Source organism: Lontra canadensis, unplaced genomic scaffold (genome assembly GCF_010015895.1).
Source record: "Lontra canadensis isolate GAN:19392208 unplaced genomic scaffold, GSC_riverotter_1.0 scaffold131, whole genome shotgun sequence".
Lineage (NCBI taxonomy): Eukaryota > Metazoa > Chordata > Mammalia > Carnivora > Mustelidae > Lontra > Lontra canadensis.
Window position 1 is genome coordinate 3906603 of NW_022631125.1, and position 20774 is coordinate 3927376.

A 20774-nucleotide genomic window follows, 5' to 3' on the forward strand; every position below is an offset into this window, starting at 1 on the left:
ATCCTGATCTTTATTTCATTTATGTGAACAGAGAAAAGAATTTTAAGAGTTCTTCCTATTTCTCTTCCCCATAATGAGAAGGTTGCCTTTGATTTTTACCTCATTTTGACATTGGGGTTTTTTTTTTTGTTTTTTTTTTTTTTTTGTTTTGTTTTTTTTTTTTAAAGACTTCTCTCTCCAGTGTTCCCTGTTTCCAAAAGAAGAATTTTAGGCATCATCATTTTTAGTCAAGGAGGAGGTATTTCAGTATAGTACTCTCTAAGTGCTTAGCATTTAATGCAAATTAAGGTAGGAATCAGAAGGAGTGATTTGTCCCTCTCCCTTTAGTTGGCCTCCAATTTTCCCAAAGTGGACTGGCTAGTACTTTAGTTTGATATGGATAGATGTGGACCCTCTGATGACTTTTCCACTACTACAGCTGTTTCCTAAAAGCACGTTTCTTGGTATAGATAACCAGAAACTTTAGAGACTACCAACTGAAGCTGATTAAAATAACAGTAAAAAAGTAGCTTGTATAATGTGAAGCGTAAACTTCAGGATTGGTTGATTCAGCTGATACAAGGTTTCATCAAGGATTCATTTTCTTCTCTGTTCTGTATTGGCTTATTCTGAAGCCTGGTTGCCAGGTACAATCAAAGTGAAATGTAGAAAACCCTAAAAACCCCACCAAAGAACTATTAGAAATAATAAATGAATTCAGTAAAGTCAAAGGATACAGTCAAAGTGAGATGATTCATTTTTCATGTCTCATATAGAAGGATATTATAGAGTAGTGGTGTAGGTGCTTAGTATAGTGCTGGCATATGATAAGTTCTCAGTAAATATTTGATCATTCATGTTATAAAGGAGAAAGATCCTGAGTTCCTGTTGATGTCTTCGAGAATACTTCTCTCTGCATCTCATTGGCCAGAAATGGGCCATTGGCCATTCTCTATTGATTCCTTGTCAAAGATGTGGTTGCTCTTAGACCAGTTAAGCCCAGTTTTGGAGCAGGGCTCAATTTCCTGAATGCACTGTTCTTGTCTAATGGAGGAGTGAGGGGTGGGTAGAAAGAGTCTTGTGGTGTGGGGTGGTGGGTAGAAAGAGTCTTTTGGTATGGGCAGTCTGTCCATTATAGATCAGGTCTTCTCCACCTCATTTTCTTTCACTACCCTTGAAGAGGGATATAGCATATACAGGTTCTCAATGATAAAATAAAATGCAGTTTGTTTTTGTAATAGATTTCTTATTTTCATCTACTACAGGAAATGGATTTCAGGGCCTCCTGTTTTGTTTTTATCCTTGGTAATAACTTTTTTTTACCAAAATGTATCTCTGAAACAGATTCATTCTGTTTTGGTACTATATAAACAGTTCTCAGAGCAAGCAAATTTGGTTTTAAAATTTGACCGTACCATAGGGCTAATTGCGTGACCTTGGGCAAGGTGCTTAATTCTTTTGATCCTCTTTGAGTCTGTAGTACTGGAGTAACCATCCCCACTCCGCAACATTGTTGTAAAGATTAAATTTATAGACATAGATATGTATACATACATACATACATATATACATACATATATAGAGATATATGAACGTATCTGACAAGATTTTTCAACCCCCTCTTTTTTAGTCCTCCGTTTGTCTGTATCTAAAACTCCTCAATTTGGGACCAGTGTAGATACATTTGTGAAATCCATTTTCCCATCCTATAATTTAATACTTGTATTTTTGCTACTCTGCCCATCCTCAGAAATGTGAACTTAATGCCCAGCTTACTTTTCAATGATAAGGTTTTACTTTTCTGTTATATTGGCCAATAAGGATTTCATGTTTAGTGAGTCGTAGGAGTATCAATTCTTAATTTATTAGTTTAATATTATCTGAACCAGAGTCCATTCCAGGGTGACATTTCTACATGGTGTTTTTTTGTTTTTCTTCCCTGCTTGAGATAATATCCCTCCTAGGTGGGTTTGGTTGCCTCTTGAACACCATATAATTAATTCAGAATTTTATTTCATTACTTTCTAATGGTGGTAATGATAATTGGTTACATTTGTTGCATATTTGTGGCAGTATATGATCATTACTTCAATAAAAGTACACTAATTTTGACAAATAGTTTTATATAATGCCTCTAATTTTCACATCCTGACAGACTTAATTATTTCCTTCATGTGAAGGAAGGAAATGCAAAATACGATGTAATAGCACCCATGTTCTTCAGCCAGTTAATGCCAGTGTATCTATTTAACTTAATGAAGATTATGTAGAAATTCTCCCTAATATTTACATATTTAAGTTTCCCTAGACTGTGTCGACATTGGAACTTTTTTGGTTTTTAAAGGTAAAGAATATGGCTTTTTAATGGGAACCTGTGGGTAATTGGCTGGATACCAGTGTAAGTTCCTTCATAATTTGGTATTTAAAGATGGTAAGTGCTGATTTGAAGGGTTGCTGTGAAAGAGGTAGGAAGATGAGAATTGCAGAGACAATGCAAAGGAAACAGACTGAACTCAATGAGACTTAGATGTTAGTTTGGCATTGCACCAAGTGCCGAGTATTTCTTTCTTTCTTTCTCCCCCCCCCCCGCCCCCCCGAATATTTCTTTAGTAGATAGATAGTAGTAGTAGATAAATGGAAGAGGCTATCAAATAGGATGGGCTGGAAAAGCTGGGGGGGGGGGTTCTGGAGAGGCTGGTTTTATTTATCACCTTTTAACAGAATTTTTTTTTTTTCTAGACAGAGTGGCAGTGCATATGTTTTCTCCACATGTTCCTGTTCACCAGTTCTTTCAGCTTGTCTCCCCTCTACTGTTATATGTGGCATGAAACTGCTGAGCGAAATAGCATTTCCACTTTTTTTTTCTTTTTTACCTTACTTTTCTCCAGGAATTGCTTCATTTTCAGGCTTCTGATTTCATCTTAGACCCTTTATAGACTCAGGACTTTTATTGTCATATTTTTTTATGCCAAGAAATTGAGGCAGAAGAGATAAGTATAGGCATGAGGACATAGATTTCCTTTTGGAAACCACTTTTGGAATCTATGAAAATGCCTCCTTTCTTTCTTTTTAATGTAGAATGGATGAGTCATTTAATTAAGATACTGTGAACTCTGTATATTATAAAAATACTTGCTGAGAATTTGTGTGCTATTAATTTTAATCGCAGCTTAAATTTCTAAAATACTTGTAATATTCTTTGTAATATCTAAAACTTCTTTGTTGAAGTTTTACCAGCATATTTTTATTAGTTCAGGTATCTGAAGATCATGAAAGTTGCTGTTACTTCTCCATGCTTTCCCCTGCCCTATTTAGTACTTCATGGTGCTCAATAGCTTAACTCTCCTAGCTGGCATTTTGAAAATTTGAATTCTTTGGAAATTGTTTTATTTAGATAAAATTGACATATGACATTGTGTAAGTCCTAAGTGTCCAACATGTTGATTTGATGCATTTATATGTTGTAGTGTGATTACCACTGTAACATTAGCTGGCACCTCTATTACATCACGTAATAATTATTTCTTTTTTGTGGTGAGAACAATGAAGGTTGAGTCTCTCAGCAGCTTTGACATTTATGATACAGTATTGTTGACTGTAATCTCTGTGCTGTGCATTAGCTCTGTAGGACTTAGCTATCTACTAGTTGCAAGTTTGTACCTTTAAACAATATCTCCTTAATTGTCACATCAGCAGTGGAACTCAGCTTACCTGAATGAAATACCACTGTTCCTTTTGGCAAAGGATGGTCTTTACTGTTTACTTTATCTTCTGTCCATTTTTACTTATTTGTGGGCAAAAATGATTGCCCTGCTTATTCCTTTTTCCTCTACTCTTTAACTTGTACTTTTCCTTTTAATCTTTCCTAGATACAGTTCTCTGTTATGAGTTGATCTCCTAATTGGTTTATCTAGCCACCACATAATGCTTTCTCCACTTCACACTGCCTGCCCAGTTTCGTTTTTCCATTTGCTACTCACTTCTGCCTTGAGTTCTAGTACATATATAGCTTTAAGTGTGAAGCTCGAAAATGCATGTTTGAAAAGGACATGACTGCTCATAGATGTGCAGTCACCATTCTATGATATGGAAGAGTTAGGGTGAGTCCAGGTTTCCCAGTTCAGTTTTATCTCCTCAAATATATTTTAACTACAAGAAATCATTTCTAATCAAAACGTGTTTATTTTTGGTATTTACCCATAACTATTTAAATTTATGGTGTAAATATTTTGGTCTTCAAATGCAACTTTGTGAAACATTCAGTGTGTCTAATGCCACATTAAAAAAAGAGGTTATGTTCCAAAACAACATTTATCTCATTTATAAAATATATATCATGTTCACTTTGTATTTGTTACTGGTGTAAATATCAGTCTTAATTTTGATGTGAAAACAAATTGTACACTGCTTGATTTAAAGAACTTGGGAAACAGGTCATCCTGTATTCTGATCATTTATATACACAGATTAGACACATACTAGAACCAGTGTTTTAAAATTTCTAGTCAGTTTTATACCTTTCGATAGAAATGAGTTGGGAGACTAGGTAGGACACTGTTAATCAGGAAAAAAAGATGAGCAAGATCCATGGGATAAATGGGTTCTCAGTGGATGGATGGATGAATGAGAGGTAATACATTCTATAGATCATAAGGGTTAATTTATTAACTGATTCAGTGTGAAACAGATTCCTCATTTATTGACTTAATTCATTTTTCCATTAACTAAAGTAGGTGATAAAGTAGCAGCAAGTTTTGGGATTGGGAGGTGGAAAGACTCTGAGTGGCAATAAGTCCTTTGGGAGTAGATTGAGATGGAAGTACCTGAGGCATATCAGATGTTGTTATAGACCGACAGAAGTCTGGAGCCGTAAAGAAGGACTGTGAAAAGAAATAAGATTTTGAACATCTTCAGTATACGGTGTCTTTTCTTTTACTTCCTTGTTAAGGATACTTTTAGAGGACTCCAGATTGGAGACTTTTTTTTGACTGAAGATTGCCAGGATCCATTAGCTATTAGTTACTGGTATGCAGTAGAGTTTCTCTTCAAAACAGTTGTAATAATCTTGTATTACAGAGAATCAGAAGAACTTGAATTTGAGGGCTTTAAAAGAACCTCAACCAGATCAGCTTACCCAGCAGTGTGACTCACAACACCCTACCAGAACTTTCTCCTTCCAGTTCTGTATCTCATTTTCGGAGACGGAATCCTTGAAGTACTATCACATCCCAGGACCTTTCCCTAGTCTCATCCATTTATCATAGACTATTAGGTTTAGGAATGAAGTTGTTGGTTTTAATTCATTGTGGCAATCTGTAACAATGAAAAAGAAAAAAAATCACTTGACTTGCAAGAGTACACAACCTGTTTTCCCTCTTCTTTCTTAAAATGATCCATAAAACCCTCTTTCATAAGTGTTGTGTAAAAATAACTTGTTTCCTCAGCCTAAAGTACCTCTTTTCTTTTTTCCCTCATTTACACCCTTTGGGTTACATTATGGAATTGTCTTTTAAACTTCTAATAAAACATTCATTTCATTGAGCCGTGCATTCATTTCCATAGATGCATAGCCATAGCAGAGTGCCTGGTGTTGCCATTTTATTTCTAAAAGACTTTTTCTACACTGATTTAATAGAGACAACAGTATCGACTACACCCGCCTTGTCTACATAGTCTGAAGTAAAGTTTTGGGGAGCAAGTACACAATTTAAAAACTAAAATAGTGGCATTTAACCCTGATTGTGCATTGGAGTAACTTGTAGAAGCTTTTTTTTGGTTTACAGGGTGTCATCCCCAGCCCACTGAGTCAGAACATCCCAAGATTGAATCTCGAATCCAAACATTGCTCTAAATTTTAATAACTTACACACACATAAGTAATTTGTTAATTGCCACAAAAAAAGTTATATCACAGCTTGTCTTCAGGACTGGGAATATAGTTGAAGGGTTCTACAATTGAAAAGATTTGTGAGATAATCACAGACTATACAGCTAGAACTCTTTTAAACAATTTGAAAAGAAAGTCTTGAAACCTGAGTTTTATGTGTTAATTTCATGAATATAGATTGTCCTCCTCCAGTTAGAAATCAGGTTCCTTAATCTATATAAAGCAAAATGCTATGAAGTTATTTTGAAATATTGAACAAATCAAAAGCTTTTAAAACAAAAGGTGACTTTGGTAATTAAGATGTCAACAGAAATTTTTATGAATAGATCCTTTTTGTTAAATTGGACCAGAAGTGCTCTATAAAAAGAAAATTGCCATAACATTAAAAAAATATGTTAGGTAAATCTTGCTTGGAAATTAATTTTCTATAGAATGTTTTCTGCCTTGAGGATTGTATATAGTCTTTGAACTGCAGAAGCCTCTACCGCATGATAACTATTTCACACAGCAATAGTCCGTTTCATTACTGCAGTATTTCCGTGCGAGATGCAGATGTTTCTTAGCTTCTTCTGTTGGTTTGCAGGGATGGGTGCTGGATATTTTACCATGGTATTTTCAGATCTCAGGGCTGATTATTATAATTGATAGTTATTTCTGCTGGCTTATATGTTAATAGGTACATCTATTTTGCATCTGGTTTAGATATGAAAAATGAAACTCTGAGGTCATGTTGTCCCCACCCCAGTCCTTCATTTCCCTTCAGTTTACTGGAAAGTATATCATTGTTTTTCTTTTTATGGGGTAGTTTTATGTGGCTTTTCTTAGTTTCTTATACTTAGTAATTATTCTGTAAGTTCCTTCATTTTCACATGTATGTTTTTGAATATATTTCTGTTGCCAAGCAATTTTTCTATATTGTCACTGTTTGGAAATATTTAATATTTCATGATGTTGTGGATTTGAAAAGATATATCAGTGGCTTCATTGGTGTTTTTAAGATTGATTAATACTTACATAAATCATGGTCCAGAATTGCTTCTGCCAGGTTTCGTTGCAGGGCCTTGCATATTGATAGATGAAGTGTAGTCTAGGCAATTCGAATTATGCATCTCTCTGCTCTTTGTGAGATGTCTTTGTAATGGTAAAACTTAAATACTGCCATCTTGAAGACTTTCTTTGCAGGTCAGTTTGTATCCTCTGATGGCTCATTTAGGAAAATTCTGTCTTCTCTATGTATGCCTACAGGATAAATTAGACTCAGAAATGTAGTACAATCTGAATGTGTGGCTACTGTGCTGCTCTTTTTGTCCAGGGGAAGGCAAGTGGTTATAAAGCAAGCTTTGCTTTCATAGTGCTCACTTTTAATTTTCGTTATTGAGATAGAGTTGACATAACAGTGTTATATTTTATTCAGGTATACAAATACTCAGTTAAATAGTCTGGTTTCTGTTGCTGTGATAGCACACTAAAGGGTTGTTTGAGCGTATATACAGTCTGCTTAGTAGGCCAAGGCAGAATAAATGCAATTCTTTGTTGTTTTGTTTCTTTTTAATAAAAGCAGTTCTTAAAGTGTTCAGATGTTGGATTTTTTTTTTTTACTTAGTCAGCCATGACAAATAAGTTTCACTTTTGTTTCGTTGACCATTGTATTCCTAGTGCCTGCATTGTCCTAAGGGCATTATAGATAACTTGACAGACATTTGTAAAATGAATTAAATATTTACTACTTAAGGGTCATAGTCATTTTGTTAGTGGTTTTCCCATTCAGAATATTACAGCCCTTAAATTTTAAAGAGTACTGCAAATGTAGGCCAGCCTCATTATGCTTGCACATAACAGACATTTGTAAAGGAATATGATAGCTACTGTGTTCATACCAAACGATGCCTTTTAACCTTCCTTTCACTTAACACCCGATAGCTGTCATTAGTTTATTTTTGTTAATTGAGGGTTCTCGTTGACCAAGTGCAGTTTTGTTCATTCTGTATTGAAATACAGTACTGAAAACTTGCTAATGTTTCTCTTGATAAAAAGTCTTTTTGAGTTTATATCTGGAAGTTGTCATTATGCATGTCAATTTTCAGTTTGTCCAGTAGTTATAAAAAATGCAACTATTTAGATATTTGGATTATGGATAGGAGTGAGCTTATTGTGGTCAATTTTTAAAAATGGGTTTACACTTTGGGTGTTTATTACTTTTAATGTTAAAATCTTGTAGGGACTCAGAAAATTTGAATATACATGTATGGAAATAATTTTTAGAAGAGTTCAGAGAGATGTACTTTTTTTTATCCTAAGGATTTTATACCAACTCTAGTACTTGTTTCTTTTTTTTTTCTTAGTTTATATATTAGGTTTAATGGTGATAAAGTAGATGTCAAATGTTACCCCGTGTTCTTGATTGTGATTTGTATTCTTAGAAATTAGTGTTATCCATTGAATTTTAACATGTATTTTTTTGGTGAGGCTGATATGATGTTATTATATGTGGATATTGTAAAGTTAGTGGTTTAATATTGCCTACACAAAGAATAGTACATGCATTCTAAAAAGATAATTATATTTCATAGATGAACTTCAAGATAGGCTATTTGATGCATTCCTGGTACTATTTCAAGTAGTTTTAAAAGGCACCAAGTACAGGGACCCCTAGGTGGCTTAGTTGGTTAAGCATCTGCCTTTGACTAGGGTCATGAACTCAGGATTCTGGAATCAAGCCCTGTGGCAGGCTCCCTGCTCAGTGGGGAGTCTGCTTCTCCTTTTCCCTCCCCCTGCTTGTTCTCTCTCCCTCTCTCTCTAACAAATAAATAAAATCTTAAAGCACCAGATAAAATGATTATTGGAGAATCAATAAGGTAGATAGTTTTAGCCTTCTATTGTCATATATTTCATTTGTTTCTGAAGTTCATGTTTCATTTTGAAATAAACAGTGGTATTCTGACATTAATACATTAAACTTTTACTTTCAGTTTTAAAGTAATGATTAAACTATTTAAACTGCTCTATAGCTGATACTGTTTACTTGAAGTTTCATAAAAACAGTTATACATAGGATAACTTGATATCAAGTTTTTAATTCTCCATTCTCAGCTGTCTCAAGGAAGTAACCCAGCAGCCTGTTATCAGCAATAAATGTACAAAGTGATTCTAGTTGTTTGTCCGGTATGTTCTATTTGCATAGTGTAGTTTCATGATTATGTTAAACTTTACATACCTGAAAATTAAGACACATTTATATGACTGAATTTAGTGCACTGATTTTCTCATCTCTTCTTGCAGCATTTTCAGTTAGCTTTGGTTGACTGCAATCCCTGCACTTTGTCCAATGCTGAAAGTAAGTATTTTTAAGTAATAGTTTTCTACATGTATTCAGATCACCTCATGGTAAATAGTAGTAATGATGATGATGTTGATAGTGATGATAGTGATAAGGTCCTGTGTAATTTTTCTTCTAGAATTGTTGGATCTAACTGTATTGGTTTCCATGGCTACTTGTACAAATGGAACATGTGAGACCAATTATTGTGAAAAGCTTGTGTCTAAAATAGATATGCTAGTGAACTGCATTGTTGAATTAAAATTGTCTGTACTAATGAACAAGATTGATTATTCCTGCATTAATTAATATTGTAGATGAATTGGGGGATTAAAAATGGGGTTTACCAGTCTTTTAGGAAAATTTAAGTATACAAAGATTCTTAAGTTATAGCTCACTGATTCCTGCTGTGTGGTATTAAAAAAATGATTGATAATTATGAATGCACTCTTTGTTTTTTATTGTACTTTTACGTATATATAAAGTTTGAAGCGACAGTTTTCAATTAATTAAAAAGGAATGTGTGTGAGAAACATCTTCTGCTACAGTGGGGTTTGTTTTTTTTTTTTCCCCCAGGCAGTTATTTTCTGCTTCTGTGTGTTTTTTTTTCCAGAAGCAGTTTGGTTTGATTATGATGTGTTTATCAATAAGTATGTGTTGGCATATTTAGTATAAAGCAGCCAATAAAAGTTTTAAGGATATTCATTGAGTTCAAGCTGGATTTCTTTAAAACTTTCTTGAAAAATAGGTATAAAAAGTTGAATCATTCTTAATGAAAATTTCAGGTCAAAGGATTCTAGGTATTTTACTCTGAGTGACTCATGTTCTAATGCTAGAGAATGTCATTAAGTGAAAAGTAGTGTCAGTGTTAAAAATGCCTAGGAAGATGATGGAGTACATGAAAAAGGCTATAGAAATTAGGATGTAACTTGATATTACATGAATTATGACATGGTTTGAATGAAATCATCATCTAAACCAGACCAATTATCTCATACTTCTACTAGAGGCAGTTTTCTGAGAAAACATAAAAGATTCTGTTTTCTTTAAATGAAACTGATCAGTGTATTGGCAGAACAAATCGTGGGAAGGTAACAAGTGCAGCAATATTTTAGTTTCTAAGATGAGATTAGATTAGAATTTAACTCACTGATAAACTTATTGAAATGTTAATTTATATTTCCTTAATTATATAGGAATGAGAAAACAGCTCCTCTTCATTTGATTGATTATATCTAGTACCTTAAAGCAAACTCTCATAACTGACTAATATGTCAGTTTGAATGATAACTTCTGAGGGATGTTTCATAAATGCCAAACTAAATATTTTGGTAAATCCTCATTTTATTCTGTCCTGTTGAAGTTAAATCTCAGTTGTAAGTCATTGCTCTTGCTTGAGGGGAGAGCACCTACATTTGTAGAATGAGCACCGTTGGACAGAAAACTACCTGTTGAACATGAAGAGGATGATTTGAACCATAATGAATACATCTTTAAGTTTACTCTGTCTCTGTCTCTGTTGGTTGTTGAGAAAGGAAATAGGAGGGAGGGTGACCAACATCCTGTTTTTCCTAGGACTGAGGAGTTTGCCTGGTTTCAGGACTTTCTGTGCTACAAGGCTGGTTACTGTGATGGAAGGGAATGTGCTTTATTTAGAGACTTTAGGCCATTATAATTCAGTTGATTTGGGTAGTTTATTTTAGGCTGTCTCTGTGTGATTACATGATAACCACAATAATGGCTGATGTCTTACAGAGCACTAACAAATGTAGACTAAGTACTTTGAGCCAGATATTATTACTATTGAAGTACCAGGCTCTAACTATCTTTGCAAAGCTTATTTCTCTTTGAATTTTTAACATCATCACCTATTTGTGTATGCCAGAGACCGTGACTGTTCTTTGAAATCTTACATATTACTTGTGATACTGCAAAGATCAGAAGGTTATAGAAAGGAAAGTAAGCTTTTAAAAAAAGTCTATATGAGATATTTTTATCTTATGGCACAATTCATTTATGCAATTAAAAAGTAAGTAGATATACTTACTGCCTCTAGAGCTTTTTAAGAGGGGTTAATTACAGTTGGTGTTTTAAAAAGTAGAATCGTGGCGTGGTGGGACTTTATTATATGATGGCCCTTTGGGATAAAATTGTTTCCTCTAGATTTAATCAATTCTTTTAATTCTAAAAATAATGTATAATTTCTGAAAAAAGTTCATTTCAGAACCTTTTAAAGCAATATTTGTTAACCATTTCCACTTCTAATTGAGACTTAGCCAAGTGGAGCTTTTTCTTAGTTGTATGGTTATGTTCCACTTGAAGAGGACTTCGTAGAATTTAAATATGTAGTGGTTTTCACATTAGAAAAAGATGACACTGGATTTAGTAATTCATTGCATAGGAAAGCCCTAGACAGAGGGGCAAGGGGCTAAGTTAGGAGGAAGTTTGGGGTGATGGTAGGATGCTAGCTAGTTGCTGTTCTTTTCTTCCTTTTCACCTTTATTAGAGAAGTAAGAAGATTGGGGAAGATGAGAATAGATTTTTCCATCTCTTTCTCATTCTCTTAACCTCTAACCCAGTCTCTCTCCATTGATGTAGTGAGGTAAAATTTGGAACTGCAATCTGAAGGGAGAGCTGTGTTGGAAAAGGGGGATGGAAAATAAGAAAAGCCCTCAACAGATGTAGGTAGAGAGTTTATCTATATATGTAGAACTTTTATTATTATTTTTATGTATCGTTCACAAAAATCTGATTTCATCTTCTAAAGGTATTTTTATTTTGCCTCATCTCTGATTAGTTAACGTGTGATATTTAACAATTATTTATGGAAAGATGCAGTTTTACTTTTGATCTAAAAATGTTTGATTTTAAAGTTCATCATGTATTTCATTTGTTTTGTTCTTTATGGTTACTTAGTTCAGTTCTTCCCAGATATTAGTCTAGGGAACAGGTATAAGAGTCTGTTGCAGAACTGATTAAAAAGGCGACTTTGTAGGGCATGCTCCAGGCTCACTGAATCATAATCTCAGGAATCTCTATTTTTAACAGGCCTCCCAGGTGCATCTTACAGTTAGAGGAATCAGTGACAGAGTTAGTTCATGGTGCATCCAGCAGTGAATACTTGATGGTAGTCCTGTGGAACTTGTTTTCAAGGATCCACGCAAACATTTTTCCATATAAATTTGAAAGGCTCCCAGACTCCTGAAATCCAGCTATGAAATCCAGGTAGATAGAACATTAAAAAAAAGAGTTGTCATTGAAGAATGAAACTTAACAGTATTGAAGTAGCTAGAATCCAGTTTTGATTCCTGGTTCGTTGTTGGCTTTTGTTCAATCATTCATACTTTGGTGATGCAGTATCAAGGAGAGCTGCAAACAAAAGCTCAACTATATTCTTACTTGATTTTCCAGACATATTTGTTCATCTTGGGACTGTTAACTATTCTTGCCTTCTAAGTGGTTTTTGGCTTTTTTTTTTTTTTTTAAATAATTCTGAAGAACTGATAGAGAAATGCAACAACTCATTTCCTCTGTGTGTTATTACGAGCATCATCCTGCTTTATGATTTCTTTATAAATGTTGTTATGAAATGTGGTATAAGGAATTAGAGGCTTTCTTTGGTTTATAGATATATATATATTTTTTTAATCAAATATTGACTTTACTATATTAATTGACTTGGAACTCAGTGTTTAAACACTATGTTTTGAAATGCATAGATTATAGGAGTTTTCTCTATTTGCTTCATCTTGCAGTTTTGAACTTTGTAAGGAGTATAGTCACTTGCTATAGATTTTAATGTAAATTTTAATAATTATATTGACAAAATTTGATAGTGACCAACAGTGAATACATGTGGCATATGTGGCGTCTTATGTTCATGTTCTTTAGTGTGTTTGCTTGTATATTGTTTTATTAAAAATAAAAGTTATGTCTCATTATTTAATCTCTATAGTGTAGATTGTGCTTATGTTTGACATTTTATATTATTAATTTACCCCAAACACTATTATATTGGTATTGATTTTTTTTCCATCATCTTTGCAGTTCAGTTTCACATTGCCCACTTATATGAAACCCAGGTAAGTGTTTTAACTTACCTTACTTAAAAGTGATCACCCATATCATTGTAAGTGAAGTCAGACATACATACAATTTAATGGGATTCTGGGCATTATCTCCTTCACATATTTTGTATGCATTAAATGTGATCAAGATTTTACGTAGTGAAACAGTACTTGCTGTATATTAGGAAGTTTCATTTGATATGTTTTGCCTCCAAACCTGAAGTATCTGCAGCCTTTAATGACTATATTTGAGATTTCTCTTAACTCTTGATGTAGAATGTCTAGTTTTCTTTGCAGAACATTCATAGATAGTTGTTATAATGCATTGTTTTAGTTTTACTTAAGATTAAAATATTCTTTCCATGTGTCACCATTTGAAAGGCATAGTAGAGTTACCTCTTGATCTCAGTCCTTTTATGGTTGCTGTACTTGAAAAAACCTTTTCAGTTTAATTTTAGAACATTTTGGTTTTGTGTATGGAAGATTTTGTTAAGTTGTGTGATAAAAGGTATAACACATAGACATTTATTCTTGGCAGTGGGATGGAAAATCAGTTATAAGTTGGTATGAGAGTAAAATATTAAGTAATCAGAGTTTATCCCCAAATATAAATTTTATAACTACTTTTTTGGGAAAAATACTGTATGTTTGTACATCTATTTTTGTAAGGTCTGTTTAGTTTCAGGGCTACCATGGGGTGCTTGAAAAAATTAATATCAGATTCCTGGACACTTCATCTGCTCTCCTTCCCCCCCAAAACACACATGAGCGTGTGCCCACTGAGTAAGACTTTATGCACACTCAGGTTTGGATACCCTACTAATCTAGGGGTTTTATCCACCTTGAGAAGATGCATGTGAGAATTTCCTTACCTTGTGGATTGGAGTCTTCACCTGCCAGTGTTAATCCTACCCTCTTGCCAACTGCTGATTTTTGCCAAATCAGCAAAGGCCCCAAGGTGAAAGCTGCTACAGAACTCAGCTCCCTCTCCAGAGTTGTTCTTTCCATGGAGACTTCTTCACTCCTTCTGTTCTCATTACTTCAGTACTCTCTGCTGCCTTCAAAATGAGAAGTTCTGATTTTCTTTTTCCCCTAAAATTTTCTAGTTCTTAGTGAGATTACTGGTCTGTTACTAGCTGAAGCAGAAGTTTTCTCACTTTTATTTTTTACTTTTTTATTTAGTTTTTTGAGGGGGGATAAAGAGGTGAGGGGAGGGTTCAAGGGGGAGAAAGAGAGACTCTGAAGCAGGCTCCAGGCCTAGCGTGGAGTTGGACATAAGGCTTGATTTCACGACCCTGAGATCATGATCTGAGCCAAAACCAAGAATTGGATGCTTAACTGACTGAGCCACCCAGGCGCCCCATTCTCACCTTTATTTATTTATTTATTTATTTATTTACTTACTTATTTTAAAGATTTTATTTATTTATTTGACAGATCACAAGTAGGCAGAGAGGCAGGCAGAGAGAGAGAGAGTGAGAGAGAGGAGGAAGAAGCAGGCTCCCTGCTAAGCAGAGACCCTGATGCGGGGCTCGATCCCAGGACCCTGGGATCATGACATGAGCTGAAGGCAGATGCTTAACCAATTGAGCCACCCAGGCGCCCTCTCACCTTTATTTGTTTATTCTTTTTTTAAGATTTTATTTATTTGACAGACAGAGACCACAAGTAGGCAGAGAGGCAGGCAGGAGAGGAGGAAGCCGGCTCCCCGCTGAGCAGAGAGCCCGATGCAGGGCTCGATCCTAGTACCCTGGGATCATGACCTGAGCCAAAGACAGAGGCTTTAACCCACTGAGCCACCCAGGTGCCCCTCACCTTTATTTTTAATGAGAGTTTTTGCTGGTCATGGAATTCTGTTTTATTATTTGATCACTTTGAAATTTATATTCCATTGTCTTCTGGCTTTCATTGTTTCTGATGAGAAGCTGTTGGTATTAATCTTTTAATCTTGTGAAGGTACTGTGGGGACAGGGCCCTCCCTCCATTGATTCGTTCATTTGGTAAATTTTAGTTCCTGTTAAGATTAAACAAAACAAAATGATGAGAACAAAATTTATGGCAAGCAGAGTATATAATTATTAGATGACAAAAGATGATACTGTAAGCATATGAAAAGATTGAAAAATCCCTATTCAGTACTTACAACAAGGGTTTTCATTTTCAGGTAAAAATTTAAGAAGAGCAAAAATGCCTCCCTCTCTACCTAGCTATAGAAAGTGACTTTCAGCTGATTTATATGACTATATTTATGAATATAGAATTTTAAAATGTAAATTTAAGTAGTCATACATGGTTAGTGGCTACTGCTAGGTAACCAAATAGTTTAGTGAAAGTTTCTTTATATAGAAAGTCTTCTGTTAATAAATGTAGAAATAATTTACTATCGCTTTATAAACCCTGAGGGCCCTGTCCCCCCCATTACCTTCATAGGATTAAACAGGAAGACCATGATTAAGACAAAAGTGAGGGAATACTTTTTTAACAGGAGTGATTAAGGTAGGCCTCTCTGAATAAGAGTTACTTGGGAGGAGTCCTGAATGGAGAGAAGGAGCCAGTGATAAAAATCAGTTGGGGTTGATGGAGTGGAGTGCGTGTGTGTTGCTGGGTCATTCTAATAAAGAGGTGTTACCAACTATAGTGGCTTTGTGGTACTGAATTTGTGTTTGAAAGACAAAAAGGAGGCCTATTGTAGAAATGGAAGTGTAGGGTATTTTTTTTATTTGTTTCTTTAAAATTTTTTTGGTTAAATTTCATCATAAATCTGGGTTGGGTTATTTTATTTTTCAGCTTTATTGAAGTGTAATTGGCAAATAAAATTGTAAGATAAACTGCACAGTGTGATGATTTGATATACATACATATAGTGAAAGGATTTCTCCCATCAAGTTAATGAACACACCCGTCACCTCATATATCCCCTCTCCCCCTGAGATCCTACACATACATGATACCAAACACTGTTTGTCTTTCTCTGTCTGGCTTATTTCACTTAGCATAATGCCTTCCACGTTTATCCATGTTGTTGCATATGACAGGATTTCCTTTTTTAAGGCTGAAATACTGTTCCATTATATTTATATACTACATTTTCTTGATCTTTTTTTTTTATTTTAAGATTTTATTTATTTGAGAGAGAGAGAGGGAGTACAAGAAGGGGGAAGGCTATGGAGAAGGAGACTCCTCACTGAGCAGGGAGCTAGACGTGGGGTCCAGTCCTAGGACCCCAGGATCATGAACTGACCCAAAGGCAGATGCTTAACCAACTGAGCCACCCAGGCGCACTTTTCTTGATCCATCTTTTGAGAGACACTTAAACGTTGTTTCCATACCTTCGCTATTGTCTGTAATGCTGCATTGCATATGGGAATACAGATATCTCTTTGGGATGTGGTTTTTGAGATCTGTTTTCAGATATGGTTTTGTTTCCTTTGAAAATATACAGACAAGTGGAATTGCTGGATGATACGGTACGTCTGTTTAGGTATGGATAATTTTAATGGGTTGCCATCTCCCACACACCTGTTCTTACTAGATCTAAAAATCAGATTCTCAGGTTTCTGTGTATATAATCACACCATCTCTAAATAAAGTTAATTTTGTTCCTCCGTATAATGTCATCTGTCCAAGTAAATATATTAAGAATTATTCTTGGAAAGTTATATCAGTTATTTTTTAATGTTTTTATTTAAATTCCAGTTAGTCAGCATACAGTGTGATTTTAGTTTCAGTGTACAATATAGTGATTCAACACTTCGCATTCATCACCCATTGCCCATCACAACAGATGCACTCCTTAATCCCCATACCTGTTTAGCCTATTCCCTTGACCTCCCTTCTGGTAACTATCAGTTTGTTTTCTAAGGTTAAGTCTGTTTCTTGGTTTGCCTTTGCTCTTCTGTTTCTTAAATTCCACATATGAGTGAAATCATCTGGTGTTTGGCTTTTTCTGACTCACTTATTTCACTTAGCATAATACTCTCTAGCTCCATCCACATCATTGCAAATGGCAAGATTTCATTCTCTTTATGGCTGAATAATATTCCATTATATATATATGTATATATATATATACACACATACATATACACCCACACTTACCACATCTGCTTCATTCATCAGTTGATGCACACTTGGGCTTTTTTGATAATTTGGCTATTATAGATAATGTTGCTATAAACACAGGGGGGCATGTATCCCTTTGAATTAGTATTACTCTTTGGGTCAGTACCCAGTAGTGCAATTACTAGATCATAGGGGAGTTCTATTTTTAACTTCCTGAGGAATTTCCATACTGTTTTCCAGTGTCTGCACCAGTTTGCATATCCGCCACCAGTACAAGAGGGTTCCCGTTTAACCACATCCTCAGCAATACCTGTTGTTTCTTGTGTTGCTGATTTTAGCCATTCTGACAGGTTTGAGGTGATACTGTGGTTTTGATTTGCATTTCCCTGATGATGAGTGATGCTGAGTATCTTTTCGCGTGTCTTTTGGCTACTTACATATCTTCATTGGAAAAGTGTCTATTTGTGTCTTCTGCCCATTTTTTAATTGGATTATTTGTGTTTAGGGTGGCTATGGTATAAGATCTTTGTATAGTTTGCATATTAACCCTTTACCACATATGTCCTTGCAAATATCTTCTCCCATTCTGTAGGTTGCCTTATAGTTTTGATGATTGTTTCCTTTGTTGTGCAGAGCTTTTTGTTTTGCTGCAGTCCCAATAGTTCATTTTTGCTTTTGTTTCCCTTGCGTCAGGAGACCTATCTAGAAAAAAGTTGCTATGGCTGATGTCAAAGAAATTACTGCCTGTGCTTTCTTCAAGGACTTTTATGGTTTCAGATCTCACTTTTAGGTCTTTAATCCACTTTGAGTTTATTTTTGTGTATGATGAAAGAGAATGGTCCTAGTTCCTTCTTTTTTGCATGTTGTTCAGTTTTCCCAGTTCCATTTGTTGAAGAGACTGTCTTTTTCCCAGTGGCTATTCTTTCCTGCTTTGTTGAAGATTAATTGGCCATGTAACTGCAGGTCCATTTCTGGGTTTTCTGTTCTGTTCGATTGATCTGTATGTCTGTTTTTGTGCCAGTACTATAGTGTTTTGATTATTGCAGCTTTGTAATATATCTTGAAGTCTATAATTGTGATGCCTCCAGCTTTTCTTTTCTTTTTTTTTTAAAGCTGTGTTTTTTTTTTTTTTTAAGATTTTATTTATTTATTTGACACAGAGAGAGAGATCACAAGCAGGCAGAGAGAAAGGGGGCGCAGGCCCCCTGCTGAGCAGAGAGCCCGATGCGGGGCTCCATCCCAGGACCCCGAGATCATGACCTGAGCCAAAGGCAGAGGCTTAACCCACTGAGCCACCCAGGCGCCCCAGCTTTTCTTTTTCAAGGTTGCTCTGGTTATTCAGGGTCTTTTGTGGCTCCATGCAAATGTTAGGATTTTTTGTTCTAGCTCTGTGAAAAATGCTGCTGGCATTTTGATAGGGATTGCTTTAATTGTGTGGATTGCTTTGGGTGGTATAGGCATTTTAACAATTTTTGTTCTTCCAGTACATGAGCATGGAATATCTTTCCATTTCTTTGTGTCATCTTCAGTTTCATTCATTGCTGTTTTACAGTTTTCATAATACAGGTCTTTCACTTCTTCGGTTAGGTTTATACCTAGGTATCTTGCTTTTGGTGCAGTCGTAAGTGGGATTGATTCCTTAATTTATCTTTCTGCTGCTTCGTTGTTCAAACGATTTGTTTGCTGTATAGAAATGAAACAGATTTCTGTACGTTGATTTTATATCCTATAACTTTACTGAATTTGTTTATCATTTCTGGCAGTTTTTTTGTAGATTCTTTCAGGTTTCCTGTATATCAGGTAATCTGCAAATAGCGAACGTTTGACTTCTTCCTTGTCTGTTGGGATACCTTTGTTTTTGTTGTCTGGTTCCTGTGAGTAGGACTTCCAGTCTGTGTTGAATGAAAGTGGTGAGAGCAGACATACCTGTCTTATTCCTAATTATAGAAATAAAGCTCTCAGTTTTTCCCCTTTTAGTATGATGTTAAGTGTGGGTTTTTTTTTTATATATGGCCTTCGTTATGTTGAGGTATTCCTCTAAACCTGCTTTTTAGTTTTTCTGTGTCTTTTGAAGTGATCCTGTAGTTCTTCCGTCTTCTCTTGTTAGTTGATATTATCACGTTGATTGATTTGCAAATATTGAACCACCCTTCCAACCCAGGAATAAATCCCACTTGATCTTGGTGAATGATTTTTTTAATGTATTATTGAATTTGGTTTGCTAGTGTTTTGTTGAGGATTTTTGCATCTGTTTTCATCAGAAATATTGGCCTATATTTCTCTTTTGTGTGTGTCTTTATCTGATTTTGGTATCTGGGTAATGCTGCCCTCATAGAATGAATGTGGAAGATTTCCTTCCTTTTCTTTTCTTTCCTTTTTTTTTTGGGTGGGGATTGTTTGAGGAGAATAGGTATTAACTCTTTAAATGTTTGGTAGAATTCACCTATGAAGCCATCTGGTTCTGGACTTTTGCTTTTTGGGAGTTTTTTGATTATTTATTCTGTTTCTTTGCCGGTTATCAGTCTGTTTTTCCTGTTCCTGTTTTTAGTTTTGGTAATTTATGTTTCCAGGAATTTATCCATTTCTTCTAGGTTGTCCAGTTTGTTGGCATATAGTTTTTCATCATAATAGTCTTGAAATTGTATTTCTGTGGTGTTGGTTGTTATTTTACGTGCCTCATTTGTGTTTTTATTTGGGTCCTTTTTCTTTTCTTTTTGATAAGTCTGAGTAGAGGTGTATTAATTTTATCTATTTTTTTTTCCAAGAACCAGCTCCTCATTTCATTGATTTCTGTTGTGTTTTTCATTTCTATATCATTTATTTTGGCTCTAATCTTTATTATTTCCTTCCATCTGCTGACTTTAGGCTTCATTTGTGGTTCTTTTTGTAGGTCCTTTAGGTATAAGGTTAGGTTGTTTGAGACTTCTTGCTTCATGAAGTAGGTCTGTATTGTTGTATACTTCCCTCTTAGAACCCACTTTTGCTGCATTCCAAAGGTTTTGGACCTTTGTGTTTTATTTTCATTTGCTTCCATTTTTTTTTTTTTTATTCTTTTGATTTCCTGGTTGACCCATCTGTTATTTAGTATCAGGTTATTTAACCTCCGTATATTGGTGGCCTTTGCAGATTTTTTTCCCGTGATTGACTTCTAGTTTGATAGTGTTAGGGTCCGAAAAAGGGCATGGTATGATTTTGATCTTCTTGATTTTGTTGAGTCCTATTTTGTGGCGTAATATGTGATCTGTTCTGGAAAATGTCCCGTGTGCACTTGAAAAGAATGTGTATTCTGCTGTTTTAGGATGGAAGGTTTGCGATGTATCTGTTAAATCCATCTTGTACCATGGTTTCCTTTTTGTTTTTCTCTTCAGTTGATCTGGTCATTGATACAAGTGTGGTGTTAAGTCCCCTACTATTATCGTATTATTATGGATTAGTTCCTTTCTGTTTATTATTGTGTTATGTA

At 35.0% G+C, this 20774-nt stretch overlaps 1 protein-coding gene across 14 annotated transcripts in view; it reads left to right on the forward strand.

Annotated features, from left to right (window-relative positions):
• Positions 1-20774, forward strand: part of KDM6A (lysine demethylase 6A) — a 207543-nt gene that overhangs the window by 116217 nt on the left and 70552 nt on the right. For all 14 annotated transcript variants that reach the window (XM_032842468.1, XM_032842469.1, XM_032842455.1 and 11 more), the window contains 2 exons: positions 9146-9200; positions 13230-13264. In XM_032842468.1, the coding sequence (XP_032698359.1) occupies positions 9146-9200; positions 13230-13264 (90 nt within the window). The remainder of the gene's footprint in view (positions 1-9145; positions 9201-13229; positions 13265-20774) is intronic.